Here is a 25,735-nt window from a genome sequence, read left to right as displayed (position 1 = left end):
CAGGGCGGGTCATGGCTTCAGACACTTGGAAAGTCCCACTCTGCCTTGTTAGTATTTCAGGAGGTCCTCTCAGGGTCCAGGCTCTGTCTTGCCTTCACAATGGACTGGGACGTGTGGAGACCCCCTGTCTGAGTCAGGGGCTACCAGACAGGATGTGAGCTCCCGTGAGCACCCAGAGCTAGGAGACACAGAGCCAGGGTGCAAACCTGTTTCCTCTGAATCCAAATCGGTGCCCTTACCAGCTTCCTGGGGTCGCTGCGTCTGGGCTCCCCTGGCTTCTAGCCGGGACAGGAACCCCAGGGCCTGGGAGTATGAGCATCACATCTCCCCAAATATGTCCTGGGAGCCCAGCTTTCCAGAGAGCAGGGGACCCACTGGAACCCCCTTGTGGCTCCACGGTGTGCGAGTGGTCACCTGTCTTTCTGACTGTCCCTCTGCCCACTGTCCCGAGCTCATGGTCCTGCACAAACTACTCAGCTCTCCTGCCCCTCAATCGCCAGGATGCCTGCAGGTCTGCAGGGCCCCACACCTTCTGTGCCTGCACAGATGCCTTCTGCAAGAGCTTCCCGTGAGGGCTGTCCCCAGTAGGCACACAGCACCCCACCATGCCGCCGTCAGGAGGCAGGCTCTGTGATGCAAGCGCACTGGCTCTCTGTGGCCTCGCTCCAAGCTGGGCAAGGCCAGGTGACCAATGGGCCTGTCTCCAAGGGAGATGGAAACTTCCTTCTTGCTGAGGGAAGAAATCAGAGAGGCCTGCGAGAAAATAAACTGTTTTAAGTACCCATCGGATGTAAGAACTGGAAAGGAGCCTAAGGGAGGATGCATGTAGTCTGGGCGTCTTGACAGACGGGAAGGGAAGGGTGCAGGGAAGGGGCCAGCTCTGCGCAGGGCTGCCCGGAAAGTGAGCGTGGAACTCGGAATCACACCCGGGGTGAGCTAGCAGCGCCCAGGCTCGCACTCCCCCACTGTCCCCGCCCAGGCTCACGGTCCCGCACTCTCCCTCTCTCTCCGTCTCTGACCCTCTCTTGCTCCTCGCCCTCCGCATGCAGCAAATGTCCCCCGGCACTTTCTACCCATTTTATAAATACTAACGCAGTGCAGGCTCCTGGCAGCCTTAGGTAATAATACAGTTACTCTCAGCCTTGACGTTAAATAACTCTCCAAAGGTAACACCGTTTGCAGAGCCGAGGGCTGGGGTCAGGCACAGGCAGGCTGACTCGAGAGCCACCATGGAGGGCTTCTTCCACCTGGATGAGCCACCTGGAGCAGCGTGGAGAGACAGGCCAGCGAGGAAACGGGCTGAAAGCCCTCTCCTGGGCCTCACCTGGAGGCTGCAGGGGTGGGGCTGTGGCCATTCTGCAGAGAGTTCAAGGGAACTTCCCCTGCCCCAGATTTCCCGTAACCCTTCAGGCCTGGTATGCCACGGAGGGGACAGCCCACGCTGCGGATGACGTGTTTCCAGCACCTGCTGTCTGTAAAACTGGCCGTGTGGCATCAGGAAAAAGCCCCTGGGCGTGGTTTTCCCATCGGACCATAAGGACAGCTCTCCAGGCTTCTGTGTAGGCATTTCCAGATTGGATCATTTAGGATTTTGGTAGAAATGCACCATTTCTTGGCTGGACAAAAGTCTTAATACAGGACTCCCAACAGCTGGCTTGAAAAGCGAGCCAGTGCTGCCTGGGGAGGAAGCAGTTGCGTCCAAGCCGAGGTTTGGCAAGAACAAAGCCCTGGGTATGTACAGACTGACGTTCCCCCGAAATGCAGGTGGGGAAAGGAAGCATGTGTGCAAATCTTGGTTACGTGCTGGACACGCTGCTTCTGTTATCTTGCCCAAACTTCCCACGAGCTTTGGGGAAGACATGCGTATTTCCACTCTGCGGAGGAGCAAAGGCTCTCCGTCAGTCCGCGGCTCTCCCAGCCCGTAAGTGGCAGAACCCGCTCTCGTGAGACTTGCAAAGAGCCCTCAGTTCTGTGCCGCAGCCTTCACTGAAACCCTGGGTCCCCGGGAGCGCGGCTGGAGCTGCTGCAGCCAGGAAGCTCGGAAAAGCATCTTTCGGACGGGGTTACGCTCCTGCTGTGGGCCCCGGCGCCTCCGTCTGTGGCATCTCCTGGCTGACATGACGTACATGAAACATCCCGTTCCCCATTCCTTCCTGCGGCATCGCCTGAGCCTGAGTGATAAAATGCACCTTCCAAATCCGCCCCGCACGTTCTTCAAAGATGCCCGAGTTCATCCATCTGCTCGTGAAGCCTTGTGTACCCTGAGATCAATTCTGGTTCCTGCATCACTTCGCACCGATGACCAGTGCCACACCAACGTGCCCGCAGAGCAAGACTGCCGGGTGCTTGGTGGCAGGTGCCCCCCCTAGGGAATGGGGAGCCAGAGATAAACATGGCGTGAGTGCAGGACCTGCCCCAGGAGGAGCTCCAGGGAGAAGCTAGGGGGAGGCCTGTTTGGAACCCCAGGTTCCAAACTGTTTGGAACCTGTTCCAGAGCACAGGTCTGTGTCTCTGTGCCCACAGGTGACAGCCAAGACAGAACTCCACCCGCCCGGGCTCTTGTCCAGAATCAACGCTGAGCTCCCCGTGCACTCCGGACGCCTGAGCTCCCTCCCCTCTTGTTGTTCTTTGGCTCAGCCCTTCTCTGGAGCTAGTACCCCTACTTCCCATCAAGCCGTGTCACCCGGGCCCAAATCCCGAGTTATTCCAAATACCACCTTCAGGTCCCCGCAATATAAAGAAAGAGACAGAAAGCCACAGAAAGGAGATCTGGTAAACCAACGTGCGGGAACATGTTCTTCCTCAAAAGAACCAAGAGATGCCAACCCCAAGGACCACGGGGTAAGCGATTTCACGTTTTGAATTACAACAATCAAAATTCAATCTGCCAAAAGAATTCATGCTTTGGAGCCTGAGGTGGGAAACCACGCTAGCCCCTGCCTCCCTTGATTCTGAAGAATCTCTCGGAAAGCAACGTGGCAGAGCGCTCCCAGAGCCACGCCCGGGTTCCCATTCTTGCCCTGGTACCCTCACTGCCAGGAAAGCCGCCTAAGGAAATAAGCCTAAATTTGAAAACTAAATAAATAAATATAGCGGTCAGTTTAAAAATATTCACCCAAGCATTATTCTTAATCCTGAAAAACTGGGAACAACCCGAAGAGATCGGTAACAGGGGGCAGAACCCATAAATCACGGTCTGTTCATGCACCGGAACGGTGTGCCGACGCTTAAAATGAGTCGTGAGCCATAAAGACTCTACCGCAGCACCGGGCAGACATACCACACATGGGGACATCAGGCAGGACGGGCTGCAAAGCCGAAACAGATCGTGGGTATCTGTGTAAAATGAAATCAGATCTAGAACAAGTCCTTAATAAAACAGGCCAACGTGTTCTCATAGTTCCATCGGGATGGCGGAAGTACAGGCTAGTGTTTAGTATTTTCCAAATATGTTGATATAAAATTAAAGTAATAATTTCAAGGCTTCTTGTGAGATGAAAGGAACATACACCGCTGAGGACAGGACAGGAGGAGACTCCAAACACCACCTCCTCCCCAGCTGCACCCTGAGCTGTCGACCACAGGAGCTCACATGGAGGGGTCTGGTCGGAGGGTCCCCTGTGGTCGGCTGGTGTACATTACGAAGGGACGGTGACCCCTAGTCCTCCTCAAGCACACCGGTCCCTGGGGCAGTCTGTGCCTGAGGGTCTCAGTGTGGGTCGGTTCCCAGCGCCTGGTGAGCGAGGCCAAACCTGGGTCCCCACCCCATCTGTCACCACGCACCCTCTGTTTGGTTTAAGAGGGTAGCTGAGGAGCAGAGAAGTCATAGAACACGCCAAGGAAGAGGGGAGCCCATGGCAGCAATCGGGACTTTCGGAGTCTCAGCGGGGCTCTGTCAATACCCACCTCCCCATCCCCTGGCCTGGAAACCCCAAACTTTGTGAGGGGCTAACATGCCCACAGGAGCTGAGCCCACAGCTTCCCACCGCGCGCTTACATTTAGGTGGGAAGCACGCGCCCCATCTGCACCCGTCCTCGTGCACACGCGCCATATGCATCACGCGCCATACGCACACGCGCCATCACGAACACACGGGCTGCAACCGCACGGGCATCCTACGTGTACTCTCAGGCACCCCAGGCGAGCACAGCGCAGTCCAGCCCCCCCCCCCCCCGCCACGGAAAGCTGCGGTGACGGGTTGAGGCTGATGTAAATACCTTTTCTCCTTGGGCTCCCTTTTCTCCCCGCTCTCCTTGGAGACCCTGAAAGGAGAGGGAAGAGCAGGGACGCGGCTCGGTCAGCTTCTCTGTTCCGGAAGTCCGAGGGCCCGCGGACGGCCTGCCCGGGAATGCGGCGGCGACCTGGCACTGGGACTCGCACAGCAGCCCGGGCTCCCGTCTCAGGCCTGGGGTGCGAGGTGAGCTCCCAGGGCTGGCCTCCCGGCCGGGATTCCCTGGGTCCTCCTGGCGAGGCTTGACCACACCCTGGCCCCTCAGCTTGCCTGGCCAACGGTGGGAATGTGGCTTTGTTATCCGGGCCCCCGGCCACCCAGAACCTGCCATCCCTTCGTGATGGTGAAGTCCAGATCGTGATATCTGGGTGTCTCTAGCCCCATTCCTCCCCCTCCTCTGGGGAGGGGGCTCCTGACCTGTCCTGCCTCCACTCCACCTTCCTCAGAGCTCCCTCCGCTCTGTGAGCCGAGCTGTTCAAGTTCCCGCCGAGGTGTGGGCTTCTCTGACCACAGGATCTAAATGCAGCCACCACCCCCGACCCTGCCCACAGCCACTCTCCCCTTGACCACGCTTTACTGTCCCCCCAGCACTCAGCCCCGTGGGACACGTTCTCTGCCTCCCCCCAGGAGAACGGGAGCCCCGAGGGCGGTGCCTTCGTCTCTGCAGTATCGCGTCCCCACAATCTGGAATGTGCCGCTTGAAGTTTATGGCTGTTGGCTGGGTGAGCAAATGGTCAGTGAATGACGGCACCCGTCATTGGTTATGGCACAAGGATCTTGCAGACGTGGTGCCTGCTGGGTCCTGCCCCAGCCTGGTGTGCAGGAGCGGAGCCGCACACGAACGCACCTGCCCTTTGCCACGTGCGGGGTATGGAGCGAAATTCCGGGGCCACCAGCACCCGTGCGCGACCCCTCAAAGGCTCCCGGACAGGCTCGAGGACCAGGTCAACAGCTCGAGGCACCACGCTGCTGGAGGGGCCTGAATGTGTCCTGCGTTGCTACAGGAGCTCCCCCCCTCTCCTCTCCTGTCCTGGAGAAAGGACTCTTGGACATTCTGGGCAGAGTAGGCTGAAGAGGACGGAGTCTGCCCAAGCCCACTTACTGATTCCAGAAATAATACCTACATCCTTGTCCCCACAGAACAGGCACAGGGCCAGAACCACAGGCCACTATCCCAGAGGGAAGAGGCTCTGGGGACCATCCCGCCCCTGGCGGGAGGTGGACATCCTTGCTGTTTTAATTCCATCCAAGTATTTTGGCCAGACACACACAGATCGCAGGTGTTTAATGCCCCCCAAGGTTATGCAGCCTGCCTTGCTTGAAAATGACCTTTTATACTCCTCCTTTCGTTTGGAGATAATCTCAAAGCTCTTAATGAGAACCACAAATAGGGTTGGACTTCCAAGAAGCCACTTCGCTCCTTGCACATGTCTGTTCGTCACTTACTTTAAGGGGCATGTGGTGACTGCACCTTCCTCCTGGGTCTGGCACTGTTCTAGGGGCTGGGAATTAACAGACACCACGGCCTTCGGGACTGGTGGCCTGGACAGGCTGGTGAAAGTGGCTTCTTTAGGGCAAGTCTCAGAAACACCTGGGCTGCCGGATAAAAATGCAGATTCCCGGACTTCAGCCAAAGCTGCTGCATCACTGTCTGGGAACGGGGTCCTGGGAATGTGCATTTAAACTTGATCTCCAGGAGGTTCCCAAGTGCCATAACATTTCAGCATTCCTGGTCGAGGAAGAGACACCAACCCTTCACTGCCATTGCCAGGCAGTGGGTTCTCCGTGTACAGACACAGGAGGGGAGATATGTCAGGGGTCTGGGTCCCAATCCTTGCAGAAGGGAACAGGACCCCTTCCCAAGGCCTTTACTTACAGGAGCTCCAACGTGTCCAGGAGGCCCAGGGAGTCCAGGTGGTCCTTGGAATCCCTGCGGAACAGTGTTCACAAGAGAGGTGTGGGCAAGAGAAGGAGAGGCAGGGACGGAGGCAATGCCCAGAGATCCCTGCTTCTGCCTGCCCCACGCTGTCCCTCCTCCACTTAGAGGTCATGCCACCCCCTGCCTCGGAGAGTAGGAGTCACCATGATTCTCACCCCCACCCCAGTCTGCTCAACTTCAGGGAGCAGTCAGAGTGTGTTGCCTCTGAGCTGTGAGGAGGCCAGTGCAACAGTTTCCATTTCCAGCTGCCCTGTGCCCCGTGGCCTTCCCACGATCCTGCCAGGGCGGGGGCCGAGTTTCTGGGCAAGCTGCGTGATTCCTGCCTCTCCTCATTCACACTCTGCCCGACGGCCAGCAGGGCCTGGGCAAGTCCTGACAAGACCCCAAGAGGTCTGCGGAGCCCTGACACTCCCCTGCTGCCCGCGCCTTCAACTGCTACAGATTTGAAGCAGCTGACTGGGAGATGTTTCTTAAAATCTATTAACATTAGAAGGTGCATTTCCTTAGTCAAAAGTATCCCAATGTTGGTGCTCTGTTCTATTGAAACAAACAGCAGTATGCAAGAGTAAGTGCTTGTGCACGCACACACACACACACACACACACACGCGTGCGCGCATGCACACACCCTGCGTGCATTTACTGCTGTACTGATTTTAGAGAAAAGTGAAATTAGAGACAACATTTAGGGCCATAATAGGGCAAAGGTTACATAGGTTACGATGCACCCATGTCATGGAAAGAAAGACATCGATTAGGAGAATAGTTTGGAAAGATGGAGCTCATCTGTCATTAAAGGAAAAAGATAAACAGCAGAGTTTGGTGTGATTCCCTTTCCGTAAGAATTCAGGAAAAGTCACCCATGTCATGACATATACACGGAAACATGCATGTGGTTATACGGGACGGGTGAGGGGTGAAGTCATGCATGTCTCCTCTACACCTAAAGCAGTTGGTTTTGCACCAAGACTTATCCCCTGGGGACATCGGGGGAAAGTGCCACTTACCCGCATGCCCACCTCGCCAGGCAGCCCCGGCTCTCCCGGCAATCCCGGCTCCCCCTGCAAACACAACCCAGGGCTGGTCAGAGCCCAGGGCAACACAGGCCCAGGTACAGCGGGGCAGCCCAAAGCCTCGGGGGCAGCTGTGTCGGGAGCTCAAAACCCATCCCAGACACAAGGTAACCACCAGGGAAAGGAGACCCAGGCTGCCCTTGAGAGATGTCCCATGAGCCTAGGGGCTGGTCTTCAATGCAAGGAGCACAGCTCAGCCCCTCGCACCTGCTGCTCGAGGCCAACAGAACCAGACTCAGACACAGCAGTGGAGAAAGCAGAGTGACTGGAGAGACAAGGCAGGAATTCTCATGGAGGAGCCCGGCCATCCGGAGGGGTCGCGAGCGGTCTGCGGAGTATGGAGCCCCCCTTCCTCTCCTGCTCTCCACCCCAGGCCTCCTGTCCAGGAGCGTTAAAGGCCACAGACATAGGAGGGGCTCATGTTCAAGGCTCCCGCTCTGAAACCTGCTCACACATGCTGGACATCACCAAGGGAACACCTAGAACCGACTTCCCTTTGGGTTCTGGTGAGGAGGACCCCTTTGCCCTGGAGTAGACTGGCCTGCCCAAGTTGACCACTTTTGGTCTGGGTTTCTGGAGCGCGTTCCAACTCAGAGGCAGGGAGTGGGGAGGGGGAGTCAGGGAACAGATAAGAGGGAGGCTGGGGGCCCCATGCAGGAGATGAGGTGCTGCTTGGGTCGCCACAGCTATGAACTAGGGACCTGGGCGAGCCCCCCACTTTGGGCTGGGACTTCATTCCAGGCCTGGGCGCTGGGACAGCAAGACCTCCCAAGCAGAACTCCTTGTCACCTGAGGGAGAAACTCGCTTCCAAGCACACGCAGGCAGAGCCTGTGGCCACCACTGCAGCTGGTGTCGGTAAAATGATTACACTGACTTCTGGGGACCTCCAAGTGTCCCAGCATACACGAAGCCCAGCTCACGCGCCAGCAGAGGCCGCCCCCTCAAGGACATGGGCTCTGACCGGAGGCTGCCTGCGGAGAGGGCGGAGGGAGCAGACGTACCCGCATGCCTTTGCTGCCGTCTCTCCCAGGGGGACCAGGCAGGCCCAGGGAACCCTAGGACAGAGAGAGACCACCAGTCAGCACAGTGAGAAGAGCACAGGAAATGCAGATTTTCAGGCTTCACTAGAGACCTACGACATTGGTCAGGGTCTACGTTTTAACAAGACCTGCAGGGGTCCATATGCACCTGTCAGCCCCATGCCCCCTCCCCCGACTCACACTGTGGTCCTTCCTTGCTCGGCGCTCAGGGTCACACCCCCAAAGCACCACCTTCTCAACCTGGGCCTGATGGACCCTGGGCCGGATGCCCCTTTGTTGGAGGGGGTGTCCTGGGCACTCCAGGCACATCCACCCCTACAGGCCAGTAACACTCCCTAGTGGTGACAATCAAACACATCTTCAGATACGGCCACATGTCCGCCGAGGCAAACTCGCCCCTGGCTGAGCACCCCTGGGCTAGAGCAGGGGTCTAGAAGGATTTCTTAAGCGGGTGCACCCTCCATTCCAGTGGCTCACACTCAGAAGCCTGTGATGGGCACACTCATGGGGCAATTCTGGGGAGGAAGGGGACATGGGCCAGGCTGCTCCCACCGTCACCCTGGCGAGTGCACGAGGGCCATCTAAACACAGGGACTCGGGGGTCTCCAAGCTCCTGTCCGGCTCCAACACCATACGATTCAAATCAAAGGATTCCGCCACGACCTTCAGCCCAGCCTCCCCACGCCGACAATTTTCTGTGGGACACTGAGCAAGTCAATGTCTCTTTCCGGGCTCTCCCATCTGTGAAATGAGGTTATTGGACGTTCAAACACTTGTGCGGACTGATGAATCGGTAAGTGATATTAAGCAAACACTGCGAGCTGAATCAGGTCTTTGGCTTCTACCACCTTAGGCAGTCCTCACATAACCCCTAAGATGGGTCTCGTCATTTTCTCGAAGGCATGTCGTGCCTTGGACATTTCCAGGTGTCACCTATAAACAAGGACGTGTGCGTGTCCATATGCACGGACCATGTGAGCGGCTGCCGTGGCTCCTGCACACGCAGGCTTTTCTGCACCTCGTCACAGGCAAAACCGAGTCCTGGTTACACCTGTGCCGAGGAGACCAGGCTGCTCCTGGAGGGGCTTTGAAAGTGCTGGAAAGGAGGGTTATTTACAGACTAAGAGGAGGAAAGAGGAGACTTTCCCCAGCAGGCAAGCCCGGTACTCAGAGGCAGTGTGGGGAGGGATGAGACCTCCTCGTTGGGCTTCAGGGACCTGTGGCTGTCCTCGGTTGGAGACATGGGGCAGCCCGCAGGGTGAGGATGATCCACAAGAGGAAGGGTTGTTCAACGCCAAGGGCCCGGGGTTTCCTCAGCACCAGTGGGAGTCAGGTGCCTGCTGGGGGTCGAACCACCAGCAGCATCCTCGAGGGAAGGGCTGCCCCAACAGGCGATGTCCCAGACACCATCTACACAAACACACAGCGGGGGTGAATCCCTGCCCTGCCCCCCCCCCCCCCAGTGCTGTTCTGTAATTCAAGGACCCAGAGATGAAGCGAGCACGCAGGACAGGCAGAAGTGACTTCTGAGTTCCCGAGAACTGCCCAAACACCCATCGGCCTTGTCTCTTTAGCCCTAAGAGTGGCAGAACGAGCAGCAATATTGCACTGATGTTAATGTCACAGATCAAGTGACCCTGACAAGGCCGCTCCGAGCAGCCGGTCCTCACGGAGCACGTTCCTTCCGGCAGCGCCTTTGACTCGTCCCAGGACACTTCAACAAGAGACAAGATTAACTTCATGGTTTATCAGGTGTAAGTGCACAGATTCCATCCTGCATCCAACCTTTCAGGGTCTCTGCTTGGAAGACCCACGCGGGGCCCCAGAATCTGCCTCTTAGCAGTGTTTGAACGCCCGGTTCCCTGGGTGACCCAGTCCTGCGGGCTGTGTCCTTATCCTCACTCTGCCTGCAGCACTTGGGCACAGAGGGCTGGACGCCCGAGCCCGTGCAGCTGCTGCCACGGCGGGGAGTGGGAAGGTTGAAGCAACAGAGCTTGCACACCCAGCCCAACCCAGCCCAGCCCAGCCCAGCCACCCCTCCCCTTCTCCAGGGACCCCGTTCCTCCCCTTACAGCCTCTTGTCCTGGGAAAGCAGCAGAGCTCTTTCAACGGCCTTCCCAGAGGCAGCGCCCTGCATCAGGCCAGGGTTCTGCTGGTCAGGAATAGGGCAGGGCTCAGCTCCCCAGGTGCCCTGTCTGTCTCCAAGACCCATGTTTTATCCCCTGCCCCATCCTGCGCCGATCTGAGCCAATGGTGTGAGCATCTGCAGGTGGCAGGGACCCCAGCCTTCTTAGCGCTTGCTTCTGTGCAACTCTAGGGCTGAATTCAAGACTTCTCAAAGAGAGGGACACGCAAGAAGAGTCTGAGGACATGCCCTTGATGGAGCTTCCCTCCACAACCAGACCTATTGAGGGACCTGGAGCAGAGCTCCCCCTACGTGGTGGTTACCCAGTTAAGATGGTGGGTCCTTGAAAGGCCAGTCTGTCTTCTGGCTGCTGCTGCTGAAGGCAGGGGAAGGGGTATCTTGATGGGCTCCTGCCTCAGGAATAAATGGGGGAGGGCAGCAGGACATTGGCGCTCCCAGGACCATCTAATAAATGGGGCCAGGGAGGAGAACAAGACAATGCCAAAGGGAACTCCAGAGAGTTCCGGAACCTTCCCTTTGCCCAATTGTCAGGTTCCAGCCTTGTGGGCACTTCCTAATAGATGCCCGACACATGTCTAGATGGATCTGTCTCATTCACAGGATAGGAGTTCCAAGAGGTGGGGCCTCAGGGCTCCAGCACCCACCTCCCTGTCACCACTGCCTGCTCGGCACAGGACCCACAAGGGCTTCAAACCCTTCCTGAGCCATGTGGGCCCCGAAGGGAAACAGCAGGGAGGTCCTCCTCCTTTAAAGTTAGCCTTGCAGGTATGAACCCCTCAGGGACAGGTGTTGTAGTAGAACAGTGCCTTCAAAAGCTAGCCAACTGTGGCTTCAAACCCCCCATCACTTAATACTAATGGCTGTGGCCTCGTTAGTGAAATGCTCTAATACCCCATCTCCCTCTGTAAATAGGGACCACAAATCCAGCAGGGTCTGGGCTTCCCGAGGACACAAGCAGCTTGGCAAACCGGTCTGAGGACTGGAGTCATGGGACCAGCAGTTGCTTCTGCTTTGTGATGGGTGTGCTACCTACCCTTGCTCTGTAGCCTAAGAAACTGACCAGAGGCCTCTTCCGAGGCACGTATTTCCTCTAAGAGGAGAGCATCAAGTTCAATCTTACTTTACACGGTTAAGCTAACCAAGCCAGCACTACAAAATAGATCCTGAAAATTTCCACTTGCAAATCCTCATGAGATTCAGGCGTTGTTTAGACGGGTTCCTGTTCTTATGAAAATTGTCAACCTGACCCAAATGTTTCATGTTTTTGTGTCCCCTCAGTGTGGCCTCCCGGAACACCACCACATCCTATGATGCACCTTCCAAAAGCCCCTCGGTGGTGAGGGAGGGGCTCCCCATCCACTGTCTGCTGCAGCTTTGCAAAGGGGGAGTTACAGCCCAGAACTGCACACTCTGTCCCCTCAGGAAACCCACCCGCCCTCTCTGAGCCTCAGTTGATAGAGACCCATCCTGATTTCAGATGGGAAGAAGGGTGTGGACATAATTAAGAAGCCAGTTGTTGGTCTAGTGCAGGGAAGGAGGAGCACATTGTGCAGCCTGGGGGGCGGGTCAGAGAAAGGAGGGGTGTGGTGTTGCTCCCGGAGCTGGTGAAGTCGGGCACAGCGAGCAAAGAGAAATAGATAAGGATCCTCGTAAAGTACAACAAAAGGAGGGAAGTGGAGGGAAGAAGGAAGAAGAAAGACAAGGGAAGGCCAGGGAGGTAGACGGGGTGGGGGTCGGGACTGTCAGGGAGCCTCTGCCAGGTGTTAGCCATGCAGAACAAGCGACCTTCCTCCCGGGTCTCAGCTCCTTCACCTGTGGAAAAGGCAACATGAGAAGAATGGTACCTCTGGCCCCGGGTGGTCAGTAAGATGCCTGGAGACCATGCCTGGGGAAATGCTGCGTATACACGGAAACTCGAACAAGCATCGGGAACAGTTATTTTGGGTAAACTCTCCAAAACTCCACTCTTCGCTTGTAAAAAGGCAGTCACTCAGATCAAGAGGATGACAATAGATAATGTGTATGAAACCCATTATAGAAGATGACCAGGGCTCGGGGAAGAGGGGCCTCTCCCAGCTCCAACTCAGGGTGTTGATGCCACGTCAAGGCAAACCTCTCTGCCTGCTCCTCCCCACCCCGCTCCCCATACACACTGACTCTGCGGTCTCCCTGGGAGCCCCCAGGAGGGTAACATGAGGCAGCAGCTCTACGCCCATGCCCACTTTCAGAACCCGAGCTCTGGGAATTATGGGGTGACCTCACTGGGCAAAATACAGATTTAAGGGAAAGCAAATATTTCTCCTGTTCTTTTGGTTAATCAGCTATCAGGATTTTTTCTAAATGTTGACAAAGAGATGGCTTCTTCCCTAGAGGCACATGTTAGTATCCCTCTCAGTTCACCTGGAAGAGACAGAGGAGGTCCTGCATGTGGGGTCGGAGGGCTCCTCTGGGCAGCGGTCCCCAAAGTGTGGCTTCTGGACCAGCAGCATCAGCATCAGCATCCCCTGGGTCTTGTTAGGAAGGCAGACTCTCTGCCCCTCTCCCAGCCCCACAGAACCAGATGCTCTGGGGGTGGGGCCAGCAAGCTGGCCTAATAAGCCCTCCCCATGATTCAGATGCTGTCATGTCTGGGAACCATGGCTCATCACTGATAAATGTTGGCCGTGGGGTCAGAAAACATGAGCAAAGCTTCTGGCTGGGCCACATGGAAAGAGCATCTCACTTGGCTCTTGGTCACATAGTTAATATGCTTGTAAAATGAGGGCAGCAGTATTTACCTCCAAACTACATAGCAGGTGCACAAATCCTGGCAGACCATGGTCTTTATAAACACCAGGTACTGTTAATGTTCTCAGATGCTCTACAAATTATTCTACGTGAACCAAGGAAAGGAAAGGACAGCCCATACTGTAATCAGTCCACCTGGAGCACATTTTCCAATAACTCTCCAGGCTTCATGAGGCTTGCAGAGCTACAGAGGCACCCCCTCCGTGGGAGGTGGGAGCCCTGACATCTTGCAGCTGTCAGCCGGCCCTGGGAATAAGACTTCACCGATGCCCAGGACGCAGAAGACGTCATCTGGTGTTTAAAAAAATGCAACACTCTGTTGGTATAATAATAATTATACTTAACATTTACGAGCACTTTTTACAAATATAAGTCATTTATTTTCATTAGCTCATTTTATCCTTACAGCAACCCTCTGAGACGAATAGCAGCACAATCGCCAATTTATAGGCGAATAAAATAAGGGCTAAAGGGTCGAGGAACTGCAATGATACACAGCTGGCATGTGGCCAAGCGCAGTCTGAAGCCACCAATCTGTGTCCAGGGTCCACACCCTCAGCCTCCCCTCCCCCGCCCGTCCCACTGTCCAGCAGCCAGCGTCTGCCCTTCCCACAACTACTCTCCTCCTCCTGGACAAAGCCCTTGGTCCTGTGACTGATCCACTAGGCTTGGCAAGTGCCCGAGTGTCAGACAGAGGTGGGGAAAGGTACAGACTTTCCTATCCCAGCTCTTCCTGGGGTTGTGAGATCCCGTGAACCCAGAACTTCCCCAAGTGCCCTTCAGCACCACGGACAGGGTCTACAGCGCCATGATTCTCTCAGCCCTTAGCCCCCAACCCCACAAGGCTACTTGAGGGCACAAAAGCAGCTAAACTTATTTTCCACGAAACCCTTTAATTATTATAAAAATAGAAGGCCTTCAACCACAGTTATCCAACTCGATAACCATGAATAATGCACATTAACGCGCAGGCTAAGAATAGGAGATGGGGCTGCTGATTACGCCCGGCGTGAGCAAAGGGAAAGGGACCAGAGCTAGAGGCAATGGTGTAAATATATCTTAGAGAAGTTTCACACGTACAAACACATATAATTTATATTTTATGGCTCAGAAGCTCTACAATGCAGTCATGACATAAAATAAGTTGATTCCCACCAGGGACATGGTTTCGGAGGATCAAGGCTTCCCAGCACTGATTTCAGGAAAGGGCAGAGAGCCGGCCTTGGCCATGCAGTGGATAGGAGTGGGTCACTCTTGCTGCGGGCCTGCCCCAGACTCCCTAATGATCTCCAGGAGGCTGATGCCAAAGTACACAGCCTGGTACATGGCAACAGCTCAGTAAGATCAGTAAGATCTGCTATGATTCTTTCTACTCTGTGACTTTCCTTGAGACCACGTCCCCACATCGTTCCATATAAAATTGTCACAGGTTGGCCACTGAATTCTGCATGGCCCTGACTGCTAATGTCTCCATCTCATTCTCTCAGAAAGGATCAGAGACATAAATGTGTACCCACTGCCCCTTGCCGTGCTGTGCTGTACTTTTCTCTTATACGAGAAACCCCTGATATGTAGAAGCATCTTGTGGCTTCTGGAGACCTTTCTTGGGCCCCGGTCTGGGAAAGAGGCACCAAGAAGAAAATCCGTATTTGGCAGGGCCCTCTCTCCTTTCCCCACCAATTCTGCAATCCATTCTATAGACATGCCATAAAATCTCATCTCACAGTTTCAAATAAAGCCTGCTCTGGAAAGACACCCAAGAAAGAACTAGCTCAGGGGGGGAAGGAGACAGCCTTTTGCCTTGGAGACAGCCACAATGTGTCTGCCATGTTGACATCAGAGTGGCCATTGTGAGAGCTGGTCTGACTGTCCCCTGCAGTGGGGTCCCAGGCACTATTGTGACCGCCTCAGAGAGAGGGTCCTTGGTGAACTCAGACTAGGCTTGAATGGGAATGTCAATTTAAGCTCTTATCAGCCCTGCCCTGCCAGCTGTGCAGCGGTCAGAGCCCTGCCCTGCAAGCTGGGGGCTCTTCTTCATCTTCTGGGTACCCCACTTTTGCCTACAGGTGCAAACAGGTTGCATTAATCAAACATCAGGGCTCATGTCCCTCATTTTGCTGTCCCTCCCCAGCCCCCAGGAACCTTGCCTTCCCCTAAATGGGTAGCTGTTAGGATTTCTAACAAGCCAGAGCTATTATAAACTATGTTGTCCTCTTCCCATACAACTTCTTACAGGGAAAAACTTCAACGTGTGTGTTTTCCAAGTCTCAGTGGCTTGTCCAAGAAATGCAGGGAATGCCACCTTCCACCTACCCTCACTGGAAGGAATTAATGAGAAGGTGCTCCTGGGACTGTCTGGCTCTGTGCACAAGAGCTCAATGGTTCCTGGGTCAGAAGCATCCCTGGTATTTCGAGAGGCAGAGGGCAACCGTAGATGGATAAGGAGGAGACCAGTCTCGGGGGAGAAATACTGAGAGAAGGCCCGGGAAACACGAATCCAGAACTGGAAGGAGACAGGCAAAGGAAGGGTCTCTTGGGGGCCTCCTCACAGCAGCAGGTGTGACGTGTACTCCAAACATGTGGATTCCATGTGCCACGTAACACGTGGTGCTGAGCAGTGGTCAACAGGGAATTTGTCACAAGAGCAGCACTTGACAATCACAAACCCATGCACGCCTGCACGTTTCCAACAGGATGGTGAGTGTAAGCCGGAAGAGGACATTTCCTTGGAACTGAGGGATTCCAGGCCCCTGCCCCACAGCTGTTAGGGACTTTGTGGCAGGGGGGCCCCCAATGTCCCTCATGCCAGCTGCCTTTCCTGAGAGGCTGGATGCTTCATGGTCCACGGCAATGTGGAGGAGCCTGCTTTGTCCTTGAGGGTATGTGTGCAGAACCTGCTGCTCTTCTCAGACCTGGGGACTAGGCTGCCTCTGCTAACCATTGGGAACCTGGCTTCCCAACAGCTGATGATCTTGGACTCTCCCCTCAGCTTTCCACGTGGCATCTTCAATTTTGTGATGACCCACCCCATGAAAACTCGCCTACAAGAGGACTTGAGGACACTCCGGCTTGCTGCTCATGGCTCTGGTACCCTCTTCAGGGAATTCAGCTGAAGTTTCTAGAAAGGAAGCATCTGGACTTCTTGTTGGACTCAGATTCCTCCTTTGCCACTTTGGTTCTGTCAGGTTTATGATCCAGGCAGGGATTGAAGAAAGCCTTAAAAGACAAGGAACTGATGCTGTGTGGAACTAAAGCTCCGTCTGCTACCACGCCAGCCAGCCCAATAAAATTCAGCTCAGTTCCTGACACTCACTCGCGTATTTTTTCTGGTGCACCACACCGTGAAATCTGAGCACAAAATCCATATGAACTTTTATTTATTGCCGTATGGATTTTGGTGGAAATGCTTAAGGAGGGACTTTCTGGTGGTAGTTGTTTTTGAGTTTCTTTGCTTCGACCAAATGCTGAGTGCTGAGTTGCTGACCCAAGCATGGCTTTACAGGATACTCTGCCCCAATTTCTTCTCCTGTGGGTCTCAGCTGCCCTTGCTAGCTATAGGGCATAATCTGGGCTGGGGAGGGGCTGGGGAGTTCTCTCCCTGTGCTGTCCTGTACTGTGCTCCATTCCAGGGAAATGGAGCCCTGCCCTGCCTCCCCATCCTGGTCTAGACCTGCCTGAGGCCCCTCCCCTACCCCAGCCTGAGGCCCCTCCCCTACCCCAGCCCCACTCTCCTTGTAATATTAACACCAGCTGCTGCTCATAAAGAGGACAACGGTGGCAGGCAATGTGCCGTATCGTGTATCTGAGCAGCTGGAGAGGCTGCGGGCGTGATCATTCAGCAATGTCACTTACAAGGATCCATTTAAATAGGCCTGCCCTCTGAACATCACCTCACCTGGCTCCAACTGGCTCACTGCACCACAGCAAGATGGCGGCAGGGATGTCAAGGTTCCCTTTTCACAGCTGTGGGCCCAGAGGAAAGAACATCTGTCTCTGGGCTTTGAAGCAAAAGTACTGAATTTGTTTGGTTTGAGTTAACTTGGATAACATGCTTGAACTGGTCACCGTGCTCACAGAACCATGCCCGGATGCCTGGCACTTGATTCTTGCTAATGTTTGCCCAACTCATTATTTAGCAGGTGGCCACAAAGTTCTCTCCTAGACACCCTCACTGAACCTCACAACCGCCTGAGGGGAGCTCATGGTTTGTTCTAGCATCTTCCATGCACAGTCGAGGAAACTGAGGCACCAACAACTGTGGAGAGCCCTCCTTACCCACCAGGTTATGCCACAGGAGTGGGGCCGCGCCAGGAGTCCAAAGCCCGACCCTCAGCTACTGCCATGTTCTGCCTTCTGGACCCACCGGCCATCCTGTCACCCTGTGCTCGGCAGGCTCCTGTGCTGGGAGACAGAGCACTTTCCTCCAAAATCACACCGCTTTGGGACTTCCCGCATAAACATCTGTGGAGATCTTATGCTTAAAATGATTTTCATTATATTAAGATTAAGACTTAGTCTTCGGTCAAATGTTCACAGATGTTGTAAAACTGGGAAGAGTAATTAACAAGACCTACGAAACACCCCAAATCCCGCTACCCTAGAATGTGGTTTGCCCTGCGCACGCGCCCTTTGATGCATGAGCACACAGGGCTTCCTATATGCTGTATCTCATTTGCATTCCATTGCACGCCTAGCTCCCTGTCGCAAGGTGTTCCAAATTTCCACTCGTGCCCATCTGGTTGCTGTAATGCGATGTTCCATTAGGTTGTTCCCATTTTTCCTTGCTGTTGCAGTTGTCAAGTGTTCTTATAAAAAACAGAATCAGCTCGTGGTAATTTTGTTTCTGCTTCTATTTCTCCCTTCATATAAATTATGCTCAGGATACTTTCCTAGACACTTTTTGTTGTTTCATTTCTCAACACCTCCTGCAGTAGAACAGTGAGCTCCTAGGGCACCCTCAGTGGGCTCTGCGGATGGGACCCTCCTCCACTCCTCCATCTTCTGAGGCCCAGGTGGGGTCCTAGTGTGCCTAGCAGCATGGGGGATAGAGACCACATGGGACCAGTAAGAAGGACCACACTCTGGATGGCATGACTGCATTCGAGCACACCTCCTCCCCAGAACTTGTGAATGAGCCTCTGGATGGGGGCCCAGGCTGGGTTTTAAAGCTCTGCGAACCCACCACCCGCTCTCACGTACTGAGTACTTGAATGCTATCTATTACAGAAACATATGTCCCTCTCGCATGGATTTTAGCAATATCCTCTAGCAGCAAAAGGATAAGAAATGCAAGAGACAGATTTTTACACACACTAATCAAGTGCCAGGGATGAAGCCAGGTGCTTTGCGATCAACCTCTTGTAATCTACGTTCAGCCCTCGGCATCCATGTTCCCATATGACAAGCTGAGACCCTGAGAGAGACACCAGCCACCGCAGAGCTGCAACCCGAACCGTGTCTGCCCAGCTCCTCACATCAGCTTCCGTATTTGAGCACAAAACCGAGGCGTCCCAGATGCTAAATCGGGGAGGAGAAGAGGCCAACCCCGGCCGAGAGAAAGCTGCGCAGAGGTGCAGGCTCGCAGACACCAGAGGGCGCTGTGGGCCCAGGAACGGGACCAAACCCCCAGGCTCCAGGCTTCCTTCCTGGAGGCATTGGTCCCCAGAGCAGAAGGACCTTCAGGATGCACCAAGAGGAAGCTCACCGGAAACTCACATTTTGGACTTCTTTCTGTTGTTTCTAAATCTTTTTCTGCCTGTGGGGTTCATGATCCACCTAATGCTACGGCCTTCATCTCCATAGCATCCGCACCGGAGCAGTGCGCACCCAAAGGAACCCCTATGCCTGCATCTCAGTATGCTGGTCAGTCTTCTCTGCAGGGGAGAACCAAGGGCAGAGGCACAGAGGTCGGGACCCCTCCCTGCTCCCTCTGACTCCACCAGAAATGGTCCCTACCCACCCTGGACCACGGGTACACACCCTCATCGCCACCACCAAGCCAGCTGCAAAGGAAATGAGAAGTATGGGTGTAACAGAAACAGAGCGTCACCAGCGAGCGTGCTCCCTGTGCCGGGCCCTGCGTGAAACCCCTCACGCACCTTCTCTCCTTTAACCCCCCTCCGACCTTACGGGGTAGAACCATCAACTGTCCCCTTCCCCCTTTTACAGAAAAGGAAACTGAGGCTCAGAGTCGCCCAAGGACAGACAAGAGGTTAACACGAGGTGGAGCCAGATTCCGAAGCTGGGTCTGCCCCACGGCCATCGGTGACCTCTCCTGGGTCGAGCTGGCCCTCAGCCTTGGATGGCAGACGGCCGACACCCACTCATCCATCCGCTCATCTGGCAACCTCATACGTAATGCCAGCTGCCTCCCGGAGGCTTGGGAGGTCCAACCTCCCTTCCTCTACTTCTATGGCCCCAGTGCCTGGGCTGTGAGCAGCACCCCCTAAAAAGCTGCCCCCCCTTGCCTTAGCCTGATTTCATATTTATTTAAACACCGGGGGAGATGGGCCCAAGGACCCCACAGTGAAGAAAGAGGGGAGGTTAGCTTCCAAGACAAGGGGCAGAAGCAGCCCAGAAACCTGGCAGCAGCACACAATGGTCTTGGGCATCTGCTGGGGGAGCCGAGGAGAGTCAGGAGGCCAAGAGTTCTAGTCAATCTTCAGCTGTGTGACCTTAGGCCAGTCACTGACCTTCTCTGAGGGCCAGTTTCCTCAGCTGCTGGGGAAGGGGGGCTTCAATCAGCCCTGCAGCCTCCCTTCCTTGAGTAATAACCAGAGTTTGTGCTTCCCATCATCCAACTAGCTTGTGACCTTGGGCTGGTCACTTGACCTTCAAGCTTTGTCCTCCCTATCTGTGAAATGGGCATAAGTCACTGCCCCGTAAAGTGCTGGCTTCATCATGAGACATAAAGTACAGGGCATGTCAGCCCTCATGGAGGGCAGCACACATCATCACAGTGGTTCATTACACACCAGAAACACAAGACACACAATGACGATCAGAGAAATACAATTCCTAGGCCCACCAGGCTCTAGTCCATCTGATCCCCTCACAATGTAATTGCTCTGGAGAGAATATTCAAGTGGAGAAGCCAGTTTTTTGGGCCCTGTACAAGTGCATTAGTCACCCGTGGCCTTCTCTGCCCTGTGGACTTTATCAGTCCCCTTGACCACCCCCCTCCAGCCTCACCTCCTCCCCAAGGGTTGGAGGGAACAAGAGACTCCAAGTAATGAAGAGAGCTCCAAGGGCTCCGGCTGGGGTGGGCTGATCACCACGTCTCAGAGCCGCCGCCTGCAAGGGCCTTTATGCATCATCTCGTCCCACCCCCTCGTTTTTACAGATGAGGAAGCAGAGGCCCAGAGAGGGAGGTGACTCACCCCGCATCACACAGCTAATAGGCGGCAGAATCTAGACTCAGACTTTGCTAAAAATGTTCAGATGCAAGAGAATGTCAACCAAGGACAGAGCCAGAAGTGCGAGAGTCTGCCCCGCTGTCCCTCTGTCCTGCTGGCCCCGAGGGTGTGATGGGGCCTCGCCGGCTGCCACTGTGACCCAGCAGGTCCCGACTGTGGGCCTGCAGGCAGGGATGTGGGCCCTAGGGAGAGGCTGGCAGCCACCAGGGAAATACGGCTGCCCATTCTGAGCTACACCAGAACCGACAAGGCTGAGATGCACCTGCTGTTCCTGCCTCTTCCTGCCGGACACCCACGCAGGAGGACAGCTCAGCCGTCAGAGGACATGCTGGTCCAGGAGACACACAGCAGTCCAGCCAGCAAGCATCACCCTGACCCAGCACTTTGACTTCAAGGACAGCCCCAATCCTGACAGAAACATCTGGGGGTCCTGCTAAAACCTGTGCTCCAGGCCCATGGGGACCCAGCAAGCCAGCAACACTAGATAAAGGTAGTTGCTAAACTTGAGCACCTAGCCTCTAGGTGTCATGCTTTTAAGCCGCATGGGAACCATGGATGGTGGCCACCAGCAGCCCCATCTGAGGAGTCAGCAGACGCAGCTTGGAAAACTGATGACAATGTCACCCTGTGCCGTGTGAGCCTCCCACAGACTCTCAGACTGCTGTGTATCCTCGTGTAGGAGTTAATCTCTGTGTGTGTGTGTGTGTGTGTGTGTGTGCATGTGTGTGCACATCTGGGCTTCCAGTAGGGATAAAAGAGAAGTACACCATAGAATCAGTGAAGACACAGAGAAGTAGGGAAGAAAATGCATACCCTCAACACGGCCATCTGGCCTAACAAAGGGGCTCCACCTCCAGAATCAATCCCTTTCTGTCTCTCGCTTGTGTGTACACACACACACACACACACACACACACACACACACACAACTGGGGTCATACTGTATAGATATTTTTCCATGTGCTTTAAAAATTAACCATTATTTTCATTCCCTACATCATTCATTATTCGTCTAAATGTGGTTTTTGCCTCCCTGAGAGCCGCTGTATCATTTAGTTGCACGAGAACGCACTTGGGCCCCCTGCCCGCCCCACAGCACGTGGCTGCTTCCAGTCTGACTTCTGGATGACATGGAGTGAAACCCAGGGTAGTCATGTCTGTACAGCTTTGCTTTAGCTCCGTGGAGCAAATCTCTGCAGTGAAAGTACACTGTGAGAGGGGACCTGCAGGGAGAGAAGGGGCTGGCCACGGGAAAGCCGTTTCCATGGTAATGGAACAGAGTGGCACCAGCTCATACAGCCAGCCCCATGCGAGGGGTGGAGAAGCCACCAGGGTCCCCCAGCACTGCATTCTGACGAGATCCTAGTGCAGATGCCCAAGAGTCCTGGGGCTGTCTCTCCCCGGACACGCAAAGTACATTTTTAATTGTTAGTGGGAATGAAAAACAGCATTTTAGTGACACCTTCGTTTTTATTTCTCCTCACAGACTAAGCACTTAAGAAAGCTTTCCTCCTTGGAAGGAAGCCCCATGTCCTAGGATCTGTTGGCTTGTCCTCCTTCTGATGAAGGTAAAAGAAGGTACAATATTTGTATTTGGGGAGAACACGTATAAGCGGGCCTGCCTCCTGTTTCCTCCATGGCTCTGTCCGCCTCCTCCTGCTCCTGATCATCTCCCCTCAGAACTTCTGCAAATCTCCTGGCAAGTCCTCAAATGCTTCTGGTCTCTCCCCCTCACACTGTCTGGCTCGGCACACTCAAATGTTCCCACCATGTCTGACCACACACAGAACCTTCAGCATCTTCCCAAACTGCACACGAGGCTGAGCAAGTTCTGGTCTCTAACATCCTGCGTGCCGGTCCTTAGATCCTTCTGCAACCCTGCATCCCGGCCCCATGAGCCCCAGCGAGTACCCTCTGCTCCAAGCACTGCCAAGCACCCACAGCCCAAACAAGCATTGCCCTCCAGTTGTGCTCATTCCTGCTCACCCCTGCCAGGCCGCGGTGCCCACTGCACCGGCTTCAACTGCCCCAGTCAAGAGAGCACCTGCCCTGAGGCGCCTCGCTCCACCCGGGAAACCTCTTTTCTCCACTTGGATTCTCCCAGGAAGCACCACTCCCCAGCTCGGCCCCACCCCCCACCCTGCTCCCTGGCCGGCGGCACAGCCCCCAGAGAAGTGATAAAAGGGAAATACTTACCTTTTCACCCTTCTCTCCTCGGACAAAAGGCCCTCTTCCCTAGAAAATGAAAGGAGGAGGCACGGGTTTACGACAGAACATCATGCATGACGTCACACGGCAGTAGTACCCTGGGGTCTGAAAGGGTCGGATGCTTTCTCAGCAGCTCCTGGAAGGAGCTTCCAAAAGAGAGGATAACCCTTCCTTACTGAGTGTTCATTCTCATGCCTATTACCCCATTTAATTTTTCCAACAATTCAATATTATGGAACTTGTATTTTTCCCCTTATGAGCTTTACTAAAATATCATCCACCTACGGCATCATTCGCTACTTAAGGATACAATGTAATACTTTGTACAATGTAATACCACACGCCACCGTGTGAATATAACACACATCCCGTTTATCCGTCCACCATGCCATGAGCACTTAGGTTTTTCCACTTTCTGGTTATTATGAATAATGCTGCTCTGAACACTTGAGTCCAGGGTTTGCAAGAGATATTGTCCTCGTTTCTTTTAGATATGTATCTAAGAAGTGGACTGCCGAGTCACCTGATAATTCCATTTAGCCTCTTTAGGACAGCCAGACAGTTACCCAAAGCAGCAGCGTCCTTCTGTAGCAGTGACGTCCCAGTTTCTGCACCGTCCTGGCGGCTCGTCCCATCACGAGAGCGAGCGCTCGGGCCTCTCGTCGTGACTGACTTACCTATCCCTCTCTTCAATTCAGTCCCTTCTGCTTCACGTATTTTGGACACTTGCGAGGTGCACAGGTGTTTATAACTCTTCCCGATTTCTGAAAGACTGACACTGAGCGTAAGACAAACTCTTCGTTTCCGCTGACGTTCGGTTTTAGAGTCTACTTTGTCTGATAACAGCGGAGTCACTCCCAATTATTTGGCTTTCTATTTTCAGGATAGGTATTTCCCATCCTTTTACTTTCGACCTGTTTGCATCTTGGAATCTGAAGTATGTCTCCTGGAGGCAGGACAGAGTCTGACCTGAATATACAGCATGATCCCCGATAGAGCTGGTTTCCTGGAGGCCCTCTAGCTTTCCATTTCTGCCTCCTGTCTTGCTGTTCCTCATCCCTCCTTCACGGCGTTTATTTATTTATTTATTTGCACTAAGTGTTTTCTAGTGCTACATTTTAATCTCTTAATGGCGCTTCTACTGTATACTTTTGAACTACTTTGGTAGAGGTCAGTCTCGGGTTTCCCACACACACCTCAGCTCCTCAGAGTTATACTACCTCCGGGGAGATTTACAGACACGCCGCTCCCGGCCTGGTTCTGGTCCCTCTTCCTCCACGCCTGTGCCGGTACTACTCCTGCTTGTTACATGCCTCCTCGAACACGGTCATGATGATGCTTTTGAGCCTGTCATCCTACTTCACTGACGCTTCCTTTCCCCCACTACCGTCAGTCGCTGAAGGGTCTTCCTGGCCTTTCTCGGTCCATGCTGGCTCGTTTTTCCCTCCTGTTGCTTTCACGTTTCTTTGCCTTTTGGCGCTTGGGCTGCAATCTTTCTCAGAATGGCTCAGTCTGTGTGAGAGTTCACCGAGCTTCTTGAGGGTGTAGATTACTGCTTTTTACCAAATTTGGGATTTGTGCTTTCACCATTATTTCTTGGAATATGCTTTCTGACCCTTTCCTCTCTCCTCCTGGGGTCCCCATGAGGTGCATTCTGGTGCATTCTGGTGCATTCTGGTGCACTTCAAGGCTCTGCTCATTTTCTTGCCTTACTCCTCCTGTCTGGTCTTCAGATCACAGAGTCAGCATTGGTCTGCAGGTGAGAGCACTCTTGCTTTCAGCAGGCTGCTTCCTACCTATTGCTGAGCCTCCCCTCAATCCCCTGTTTTCTTTCACTTATAATTTTAAGCTCTAGAATTTTCATTTGGGTCTTTTTATTTAGAAATTTCTCTTTACTGATATTCTGTATTTGCTGATATGCTGTTATAAAACCACCCCCCGCTTAAGAATGATTTCCCTTCATTCTTTGACTCTCACTGTGACGGCTACATTGCACGTTTTGTTTTCTTCTCCAGTCCCTGTGCCCATCACAGGAGACCCTGTTCCCTACTGCTTTTCCTGGGGTCACAGGGGTATTCTGGAGAACCACAAGGGTTCAGTCTCAATGTGGGCAGATAGGAGCCACCAGAAAGGGGAGGGAAGGTGGGGATAAGCTGTGGAAAGACAGTGTAATTCTTCCTGGTGAGGCAAAGAGCATGGCAGTGGCCTGTGAGAAGTGGCCAGTTTGGAGATTCCGAGCTGCCAATCGGGGTGCCTAGAATCCAGGGGTGCGTGTTGGGGAGTGCAGGACAGGGCTAGAGCTGCAGCTGGGGCCACCTCTGGGGGGCCTCCCGTGCCCACGGGGAGGAGCCTGGACTCCATTCTGAGGTTGGGGTGTGGCTCAGTGCCGGGCTCCATGCATTTGAGCTGACACACACGCTTGGGGGAAGCCAGGCAAGCCCCACACCGGCCCCCTACTCACCATGTCACCTTTTTCTCCCTTGGGTCCAGGAGCTCCAACCAGCCCAGTGGCTCCCATGTCTCCCTGCAGGGTGCAAACCAGAGGGCAGCACTGGGTCAGGTCCCCTGATGACTTCCCTGCTCAGGCTGCCCACTCCCCACTTGGCCCTCGATGCCCTAGCAATGGCTGATTTTGTCCCTGCCAACCTTGGAAGGAGGCTGTGCTTCCCACCCCTGGAGGAGGAAGGATCTGAATCATTTCCCCAACCTCTTATTCCCACAACTAAGTACATCCTGAGAAAGTGAGTGGGGGAATGCATCGTGTGTTTGTCCCTAGGAATGGCGCCGGCCCAGATGGGGAGGGAGACGCCCCAGGGTCCAAAGCCCCGCTCTGCTGCTTACCGCGAGAGCGCCATTACTCTCTAGGCCTTGGGCTCTTCCTCTGTGAAATGGGCC

General features: G+C 54.3%; 1 protein-coding gene across 1 annotated transcript in view; it reads right to left on the bottom strand.

Moving 5' to 3' along the window:
* The window catches only part of COL22A1 (collagen type XXII alpha 1 chain), a 236,072-nt gene that overhangs the window by 138,434 nt on the left and 71,903 nt on the right, over positions 1–25,735 (bottom strand). The window contains exons 11-16 of the mRNA XM_082720691.1: positions 25,302–25,364; positions 22,829–22,867; positions 8,246–8,299; positions 7,178–7,231; positions 6,109–6,162; positions 4,219–4,263 (exon numbers count right to left, since the gene is read on the bottom strand). Coding sequence (XP_082576817.1) covers positions 4,219–4,263; positions 6,109–6,162; positions 7,178–7,231; positions 8,246–8,299; positions 22,829–22,867; positions 25,302–25,364 — 309 coding nt within the window. The remainder of the gene's footprint in view (positions 1–4,218; positions 4,264–6,108; positions 6,163–7,177; positions 7,232–8,245; positions 8,300–22,828; positions 22,868–25,301; positions 25,365–25,735) is intronic.

This window comes from Mustela nivalis (assembly GCF_964662115.1).
Source record: "Mustela nivalis genome assembly, chromosome: 2".
Taxonomy (NCBI): Eukaryota; Metazoa; Chordata; class Mammalia; order Carnivora; family Mustelidae; genus Mustela; species Mustela nivalis.
This window is presented reverse-complemented; position numbering and strand designations above follow the sequence as displayed.